At 40.9% G+C, this 10,120-nt stretch overlaps 1 protein-coding gene across 3 annotated transcripts; it reads right to left on the reverse strand.

Moving 5' to 3' along the window:
- Positions 1-443: 443 nt before the first annotated feature.
- Positions 444-4,617, reverse strand: LOC147442708 (uncharacterized). Of its 3 annotated transcripts, XR_015190209.1 has the most exons (10): positions 4,252-4,614; positions 3,221-4,120; positions 2,988-3,140; positions 2,818-2,919; positions 2,190-2,255; positions 2,038-2,103; positions 1,349-1,666; positions 1,146-1,265; positions 856-973; positions 444-768 (listed from the first exon to the last, which is right to left on the reverse strand). XR_015190209.1 is itself a non-coding variant. In XM_086528792.1 (9 exons), the coding sequence occupies exons 2-9, from the start codon at positions 3,959-3,961 to the stop codon at positions 956-958; spliced, it is 1,563 nt and encodes a 520-aa protein (XP_086384918.1). In that variant the 5' UTR covers positions 3,962-4,120; positions 4,252-4,617; the 3' UTR covers positions 444-955. The 3 variants fall into 3 exon arrangements, 2 of the variants coding, with proteins under 2 accessions (XP_086384918.1, XP_086384917.1); XM_086528792.1 differs by having other exon boundaries at positions 444-973; positions 1,146-1,244; positions 4,252-4,617; XM_086528791.1 differs by having other exon boundaries at positions 444-973.
- Positions 4,618-10,120: the final 5,503 nt, after the last annotated feature.

Below are 10,120 nucleotides of genomic sequence, written 5' to 3' on the forward strand. Positions count from 1 at the left end.
TAAGCTTGTATATGTGTGCCACATTATTAATCATACAAAGGTTACCTAAATTTTTGGAATACACGACTTCATAGTCACATAGCGATGCTGAACAGGTCAAAATTGCAGAATTGCGAAGTATACAAGTATCAATGGTTACAAAGAAAATCGAGTATGATTATACTGAGTGAGTGCAATGTTAACATGCCTACTACATTGTTATGTAAAACAAGTGATGTGTGTGCGCACCAAATCGATCTTTCACATATACTGAGTGTGATTATACTAGGTGCAAATCTTAATGTGCTTACTATGTTATGCAATGCGTGTAGTGAGTATGAATGTGTGTGTGCGTGCATGCATGCACAATATACAAGAAAAACACTCCATGTGTGTAGATGCACACATTCTACAATGTCTGCTAACAACCAAACGTCAATATATTTTGACATGAGGCGAGTATGTTGCTTTTCTAACAATTCTTAAGACAAATTATTAAGTACAATGTACCTTTCGGGGAGCTCGAATTTACCTTATTTTAAATGATACAGTTCAGCTAGAGCATTAGGATAAGAGACCACATGGCAAGCTATGATCAGGTAAGAAATGTCCCACCAGGGTTGCTAAATAGCAATTACTCATTCCACATGCAATGCTGACCTGCAAGAGGTTTACCTGGTGAGCTAAATGTTAATAACTATCATTACACTCTATGTGTAGGTCATCTAATTGGACCCATCCCGTACGACAATTGAACCTCTTGCCGTCAAATTTTTGACTCATCCATCTCTGCATTGCGCCATACAACAAATTAGAGTACACAGAGTTTAAGCTCACCCTTCTTAGATGAACTCAGCCTGAGAGAGAGTTTAAAACCAGAACAATCAAACTTGTTTTGTGAGGACTGCAGTCAATGATGATAAGATGGTATGATGTAAATGGGCACCGTAGGACATCTATACAACGACTTGTTTGCTTAATCGGAGACATCGTCCTGCATATCAAGCAAATAATATTCAAATTTAATACCTTTCTCAGCTACCATCCTCAACAATCAACTGAATAATAGGTGCATGTGATATGAGACAGCATAAAATCCCATGAAAAAAGAATTGACACATCCCCAAGAAATTGTGCTGATCATAAAACATAAGCAAATCAAAGACCTGCTCAGTAGACAAGGCATCACTCTCTGGATTAGAAGGTTGGCGTAGAAGAGTCCGCTCTTGCTCATATTGCTGATGCTGCATGTACATAATAGGTCTCTGGGCAGATAGTTCACAAGGCTGCAATCAATAAAGTTACACACCTTACCGTCGTAACCATACATAAGGTCTAGAGTCATACATGAAAACAATCATTAACAGACCTCTTGTACGTTTAGCCTCGTTGGCGGAATCTGCCTGTTTTGAGCGAACCCCATGTGGGCAAAGCCTGCCATGTTTCCACCGTAAAATGGCATCCCATGTAGCTGACTCATTCCTGCCGGGTATTGCAAAACAGTAGTATTTGTTGAAGGCCCCATCTCTGCAATTCCCAGTCCCAAACCCATCCCCATTCCTGCTGCATGGCCTATTGGCACTCCAAGGCCAATGGAATGAGGTTGTGCCATATGCATGAGCGGTTGAGGAAGGTTCATTGGCATCATCATTGGTGACGCATTTAAACTGTTTCTCATCGAAACCATCTGCACCGTGGAGAAAAAACATATGCTCAGTCACCCGATGATAGCAACTCTACTTGAGAAGAAAAGCAAAAAATTTAACAAAGTGCACATCGGAAGCACCGACATTTCGAGCAAGCATTTTAAGACATGATTAACTTTGAAACTGGTGCTATCTTGCTGCCAACACTTATACGGACATACATACATATATATATGATGCATCTTTTTATCTTTGGGTATTTCTATCTCTAGTTACTACTTACAAATGTATGACACATGCGGACATACATATGCACATACACATACATGTAAGAACCAACTTTGAGGAGCATAGGGCAATTTCCTTATGGTGTTAATTGTACGACCTTAGCAAGACAATTAATCATATATACCTGCAACTGCATCTGTAAAGTCTTCATATACTCAATTGCCTCATCCAGAACAGAAGCCTTGTCGGTCTACAGATTACCTTGAAAACACTATGTTTTAGAAGTTTTAGAAGAAAATGAGTAATACAATCACAAAAATCATACAGCAGTTAGACCTTGCTTGAATTCGGGATAAGATCTTGCAAAGCCTTGATCTTCTCATTGATTCTGTTGCGCCGGTTCTGCTCAGATCAGCAAAACAAGTGAGATGAAAGATGGTATGGTCATCAATAAAGCTCGGGGGGTCCAATATTAAGAACCCCTCTATGTAACATGCCTTCGCCGGATACTTAAGAAACCCCTCTGTTTAAATGTTGATATGAATAGATTGACACTGATAAATTGCTCAAATTTTCCTGTTGAACTCACGTGATACATGGACATGATTATATACTAGGACCCCCCTGAGCAATGGTGACGAGAAGCCTGATCTCACCCATAGACGGAGTCTTTTCCTGAGCCCATACACTAGTGTCCCTTCCCCGAGTAAAACCCACGTTTGTCTTACAACATAATTTTCAACAGTTGTAAATACCTTGCAATGATTTATTGATATTCTGAAGAGAAAGTGACAAAAACACACATTCTGATACCACATTCACACAATTTTACCTGCCACTTTATGTACCAATACCTCGGAAACTAAGGGGGACCAAGAGAAACCCAGCTTTAAGGAATTCTTAATACCTGATTTTCTTTGGCCATAAGTTGTTTTCTCTTGTGAGAAAAGAGAGAAAGAGTTACCCTCTCAGAAAGATTATGAACTTCAGCAACCCTATTTCTTTTTGAAGGAAGCTTGCACCGCTTTCTCGTGTCCATTGAATCATCCTCGGCATCAGCATAATCCTGGACTCACAAAGACTTGAGTTGTAAGACATCAAATATTGTAAAGGAATCTCAGGTATTGATCATACTTCATTCAAAAGCTCCAAGTCGTCCTGCTTGTGCGGGAATTTCCCACTATATAAACTCTCCCGGCCACTTAAACTCATGCTTGAATGAGATACTCCAGAGCAAGACGTGGACGTCTTTGCACACCTTGGGTCAGCCCGAGCCACCGTCTTGTCCTGCGCAAGCTGCTCTTTACATATATGCCACACTTGGACCCACATTCTCTTGTGAAGTACAATCAATAAATTCCACATACCTGTTCTATGATACCAATACCCTCCTCTGTTATTCGACTTGAATCAGTATAATGTGTATGCGAATGTGTGTCATACTCTGTTCTTGCTCTCTTGGAAGAAGAAGATGTAGCCGACTCAGATAATGTGTGCTTAGTTCTAATAAATGGAGATGACTCGAACGCATGATTCGGTTTCATGTTTCTGGCATTTTGAAGCGGCTTGGGAACTGAGGCCGGCACCGAAGTTACCGGCAAGGCTGGCTTTATTGGCTGGCCCTTAAACTCTTTGCTGCAAGCATCGATGGCATGATATGGAGTACCTGGTTGCATCAATGTTTTCACATTGTTGTATACACCTTTGCTCATTCCTGAAGAGATGCCAGCAGCTCGTGCTGCTCCCTGTGCGAGAGCTTCCTCAGCATTGACATCACTTGATGACCTGGAGATCATAGTAGTCTCCATGTGTTTCCCCAAATGCGATGCATGTGGCATACTTCGTGGTTCGCACGTACTGACTCCTACACCTGCTGGAAGGTCCTTCTCTCCCTGAGAATCCACTTCTAAATTTGACTTAACAGTCACCTCGGGGGCGGCTGGAGCCAATGCTGACCATCCTCCTTGGTAAACATCAGAGAAATAACTCCTGTCTAATGCATCGTCTGTTGGATATTGAAGCCATGTGAGCAATTCCTCTTCGTAGAAACCAGCTGAAGGAGAGCTGAGGTTCCCTGGCTTGGACGCTGATTTATTTGTAAAAGGCATTGTAGGGGCTTGTCAGAAAGCCATGGGTCCCCACTCCGTCATCAATTGGTGAAGCACAGGACGTCACAAATGGAGTCTCCAGCGATGGAGCTTGAGGGAAAAGAAAACTCCGATGAGGGTTTACTTGTAGTTTCAGAGAACTCAAATTCAAAGGGCAACCTTAACAAGGGACAAAAACTGCTGTGAAGAGCTACATATATGCAAATCAATGGAGCAAAGTAGAATGTATAACAGCATGAAAGGCAAAAAAGACTGAAATGTAGAGTGAAGACTAATGGTACATTGCTCACCTGTGTCTAGAAAGCATGAGATTAGCTCTTGGTATAATACCGAAATTTGCGCACGTAGATCTCCATCAGACCTGCACCTCCGCTAAGCTAATCAGAGAAAGATTAGAGCCTCTTTCTACAGCCCAAGATCATCCATCGTCCGCCAGCGAAAGAAGACCAAAACCCATGTGAGGAATCAGAATTGCAGGTTTGCTAGTCTCTTGTAAGCAGTTTGCAGTACATTTGTAGAGAGAGAATGTGTGTTTAAGCTTCCAGGGACGGACGGAGAGAGAGAGAGAGACAGAGAGAGTCCTTCCCAGCACTAACTTAGCTCAGGCTTGCAAACACATTTCACGGAAGCTCCGTTGCGTAAACATCTTCAGCCTCTCTCTCTCTCTCTCTCTCTCTCTCTCTCTCCCTCTCTCTCTCTATATATCTGGTGGCAACTGTTGCGACACGTAATATCGCGCCTGTGCCACGTGGACCGACGCTTGTGGCTGTGCTTGATATGCTGCTTTCCACTTGGCTTGTGGAATAGTAAGATATGTCTTGTCCACGTCAGAATTCAGTACAAGCACTTGTAACCTAACCACGTTTCACCCTCAATATTGAATTGCATTTTCTCTCGTCTCTTCCTGAAATGACTCCTTTCTTTTGGCCAAAATATATCACGAGCAGCTTTGCTTCACATTGCCCTGCCATTGTAAATCGTGCCTTAACTCAGTTAACTCTTGGAGATGCATGGACTCATGGACATGGACATGGACATGGACATGGAGATGTTGATAACAAAGTTTGTCCTCAAGTACAGCGTAGTCCCCCAAACTATGGAGGCATCTTTGCATATGCTCATTGCTCTTTTTGTCTCTTTAGTTTCTTCCTGGGGAGGAAGGTCTCTCTCTCTCTCTCTCTCTCTGTGTGTGTGTGTGTGTGTGTGTCTCTCTCTCTCTCTACGCGCACGCGCATGCACATGCGCATCAATGGAGGAGATGGGAGGGTACACGATAACTTTTAGACAAACTAGTGTGTGACCCGCGCGCTTGTTGCGGTCAAGAAAAGCCTTGGCCATTCGGACACACACACACACACACACACACACACACACACACACACACATTTGTAGATGTGGATAAGTGTATGTATGCACACAAGTGGAGAGAGTGGATCACTCCAAAAATATGACAACACTTTCTCTCTCTCTCTCTCTCTCTCTCTCTCATATTAGATCATGAGATCAAGATTTTTCAAGTAGATCTTTGATATCTAGTTGCATCAATAAAAATTCTCTTTCCCCCCCCCTCGCCACTCCCCCCCCCCACCCCACACTCTCTCTCTCTCTCTCTCTCACACACACACACACATACACAAAGTTTTGAGGTAAAGACTTGTCAAGTACATTTTTGAGATCTCTCTCCCTGAATAAAAAAAGGAAACTACACTAACCATTGACTGCGGTGGATTGATTAGCAAAATTCCCTTTTAAAAACCAACTCTTAAATTAAAGACTTTTCAGGTTAAAAATTTGAGATCTGTTAGTGTGTTCCTATGATATTAAAATCTCTCTCTCTCTCTCTCTCTCTCTCTCTCTCACACACACACACACACACACACACACACACACACACATGCTAGTGCACAACCCCTCAATTACCCTCTTTGTTTCCCTCCATCAATATTTATCTCCCTATGGGAAAATTCAAGCCCATAAGGAGCTACCACTATTCTCTCTCTCTCTCTCTCTCTCTCTCTCTCACACACACACACACACACACACACACACACACACACACACACACACACACACACACACACACATGCATACTGACATTCAACCCCGCGATCACCCTCTCTGTCTCCCTCCATCAATCTTTCTCTTTTGATGGAAAAATGGAAGCCCATAAGGAGCTGCCACTCCTCTCTCTCTCTCTCTCTCTCTCTCTCTCTCTCTCTCTCTCTCTCACACACACACACACACACACACACACACACACACACACTCAAACTTAGGAAATTTTAATTGGAAGCATGCCATACAAATTGTCTCTACAAAAAGGTATATGTAATACAATTCTGACAATTGATCCTTGTTGGTATCTTCTCCAATAAGGAAATGCTCAGTTGCAGGGCATTGATCTCTTTATGTGGAATAAGTTTTCAAGATAAAAAACCCTTCAAGCAATCGATGTCTCTATATGAAATAAATCTTCACTGAGTTCTATGTCAAAATGCGATGTCTTATTAGCACAAATGTAAGAGCCTCTCTCTCTCTCTCAAAAGTCGTTGAAATCATTATCTAGATACCCAAATTCTAATGGTAATATAATTTTGCTCACATCACCTAATCTCATGAATTCAAAGATGCAATATCAAATAACACTTTTCATTTCCCTCAAATGAACCACCCTTTGTTTTATTTCAATCCTCAAAAATACGACCTCAGTAGCCAATAGTGTAACCATATCAATCGAGCACAATAGTTTCTCCCTCTTTTGGTGTTCACAACCTTGGGTACTTGAATTGTAATCAAGACTATATCTGTCTATTAGGATACTTCATCTTTGGCTTTCCATAATCTTTCCCTCGCACGAATGACATGTCTACAAACTCTAACACTGACACTCTTTTATTTTATGGAATATGTGAAAGTCGAAGTAGCGAGTGCTAGTTAGATAAAGCATTATTATAAAAAAATGCATCTCCCTTTTTCCTTGAAATGGTATGTAGTTGCTTTAGGAAGGCTGCTAGTTTACCAAGGAATCTCTCTCTCTCTCTCTCTCTCTCTCTCTCTCTCTCTCTCTCTCTCTCTCTCTCTCTCTTGCTGGTGTCCCATGCAAGGGTGTAACAAATTTTTGATAGATGCACCTCTCCCCTTTGTGCATATCTTGCGCTCAAGGTCGTGAGAGAGTGATCGTGGATGTACTTAGTGTGCATCTTTTTAGTGCCTCTCATGCCCTTTGATTTTGGGTATGTTGGAAACCTGTGTTTACAAAAATAAACAGATTTTAATCTACCTTCAACCGGCTAAAATTATAAAACTTGGGCTACATTCCAAGCTTGCCTTGAATAAAATCAATAAATTTTGCAAGTGTTAATGTAAATACTGACAATTCTTCAAGTATCAATGTTATCGACAATTCTTCATATTTTAACCTAAAAATTGGAAGAGTTTTATTTTTTTCCTTATTTATTATATTACTTCAATTAGGAAGAATATTATAAGTGGATGAAGCATTTCATATTGTAGAATTGACTCCCTTTTTTAAAAAACAATATGTAATTGCTTATGGAGGGTTGCCAAATTGTTGGGAAAACTCTCTCTCTCTCTCTCTCTCTCTCTCTCTCTCTCTCTCATGTGAGAGTGTAATAGATTTTTGACAAGTCCACTTTCCTCTTCGTGCATAGCTTGTGCTTGAGGTGGCAAAAGAGTGACCAAGCATGTGTTGTACATCCAAGTTTTTAGTGCCTCTCAGACCCTTCCATTTTGGGTCTATTTGAGACTTATGTTCACAAAAAAAGGGCTTCGTGTATTTCTAATCTGCTAAAATCGAAAGACCCAAGCTACATTCCAAGCTTGCCTTTAAGAAAATAGAAAATTGAAGTTCTTCAAATTTTAACCTAAAATTTAGAAGAGTTTTATTTGTGTCCTTATTTATTTTATTAATACAATTAGGAAAAATAATATAAGTAGATGAAGCATTTTTTATCATAGAATTGACTCCCTTTTTTTGAAATAATATGGCATTGCTTTTGGTTGTCTACCAGGTTGTTGGGGAAACTCTCTCTCTCTCTCTCTCTCTCTCTCTCTCTCTCTCATATGTCGGTGCTTCACGTGAGGATGTACCAAATTTTTTATAGGTGCACGTCTCCTTTTGTCACATACTATCCTTAGGGTGGTAAGAGAGTGACTTTGGATGTATTGAGCTTTCAACTCTTCTACATCCATCATGCCCTTCCATTTTGGGGCTATTTGAGGCCCATGTTTACAAAAAGACGAGGTTTAGTGTATTTGTAACTGAATAAACTAGCAAAATTTTGGCTATATTCCAAGCTTGCCTTTAAGAAAACCGGCAAGATTTTCCAAGTTTTAGTGTAAATCTTGTCAATTTTGCAGATTTTGACTTAAAAATCAAAAGAGCATTTATCATGCCTTTATATATTCCCAATGTTTGCAAAAAACCAAGGTTTAACATATTTTTAATCAGGTGAAAATTGAAAATTCTTGGCTAGTTTCCAAGCTAGTCTTGAAAAAAATTTAGACATGTTTTGCAAGTTTTAGCGGTAATTTCTCAAATTTTGGCCTTTAAATCAAAGTTTTAATTGTATACTTCTTTACTTCGAGTACGATTTTTTTTTTGGAAAGCCTAACAAATTAATTCGATCAGGAAAAATATTTTTGGCAAGCCCTATTTGAGATCTCACATGCCACATGTTTATGTTGTCCCATGTGAAGCATAGGTGGTGCCAGTCTGACTGTGAGACCATGTGACATTGCCTCTTTGGGTGAAGTTGTAACATGTCCTGTGCATGTCCTCGAGGCTGGTAGAATAGCTTTGCATTTAAGTATCAATCACAAGGTTTTTTCTCAGCATTGCCCGATGTGTGGAATCATGGAGAGCTTAGCATGTGCTATTCTCAGGACTTCTTCTCCTTTTGCTTTGTATGGTTCATGGTCCATGTTCATATGGGCACAATGTTCCTCAATGTGATGAGATGGCCTTATGAAGGCACCAATTGGTTATGGGTTACGCTTCCTTGTAGATAGCCTTGTGAATGGGTATGGTCAGTTGTGTTTTCTCCTCATGGTAATGGCAATTTCTTGGCATGAGGCTTATTTATCGATTGTGCTTTTAATCTATTAACCCTTTTGAGTATTGCTATAGATATTTAAAATAACAAAATATCAAAACAAAGTCACCCTTCAAATTTGAGAGCTCTCTGTGGATTTGTGTAGAAAGAAAAGGGGAGTTTCTTTAAAACATTCAAAAGGAAAATTAGAGCCACACTTCAAATTACTTTCAAGAGGAAAAATAGTCTCACCCTACATCGAGCAGTGTTATGCTTGCAGGACTCCTCTCTCTCTCTCTCTCTCTCTCTCTCTCTCTCTCTCTCTCTCATGTTAATGTTGCACATGAGGATCTAAAAGATTTTCAATAGGTACTTCCCTCCTCTCTTTGTAAAGCATGTCCTCAGGGTGGGGAGAGTAATCTTGGATGTACCAAGCATCCAACTTTTCACGTCTATCATCCCCTTCTATTTCGGGGCTATTCAAAATCAACATTCACAAAAAACCAAGGTTTATTATGTTTTTAACCAGCTTAACTTGTAAAATCCCAGATAGATTCCAACTTGTTGGGGTATAAAGCCCAATGTGGTCGCCCAGGTAAGTGGGCGGGCCGCCAGGTATGTACACAAATTCTTTTGTAAAAATCTAATAAGAACTCACTATGCTCTACACATTACAGTAGAGCGATTTCACCATATCGTCGTGCTCTTCTTCTTGCATTCTCTCTCGCATCACACTTCCGCTCGTACTCCTTCAACTGGTATCAAAGCTCAGATCGAGGCTCGGGGCAGCACTGCAGGAGGCTAGAGTCACCAGCTCAGATTGGAGTGAAATTCGACAGGCAAAGACACGGCGGGCCAAATCCCGTGGGAATACCCGAAGGACTACGTGTTCTCAGAATTTCATTCTGAGGTCATCTCGGCCACCGTTCGGCTTCGACAAAGTTCTGCGCAGGCCATTATCGACTACATGGTCTCAGCGGGTGCAGATCTGACTCTGCAAATTTGGGGTTTCGGCCTACGACTGCAGGTGTTGAGGATATCGGCACTCCCAGAGTGTTGATTTGTGGCTGTCTACACACCGAAGGATGCTCACAGTTCTTGGAGG

This window comes from Adiantum capillus-veneris, chromosome 14, assembly GCF_014529385.1.
Source record: "Adiantum capillus-veneris isolate H3 chromosome 14, ASM1452938v2, whole genome shotgun sequence".
NCBI classification, from domain to species: domain Eukaryota; kingdom Viridiplantae; phylum Streptophyta; class Polypodiopsida; order Polypodiales; family Pteridaceae; genus Adiantum; species Adiantum capillus-veneris.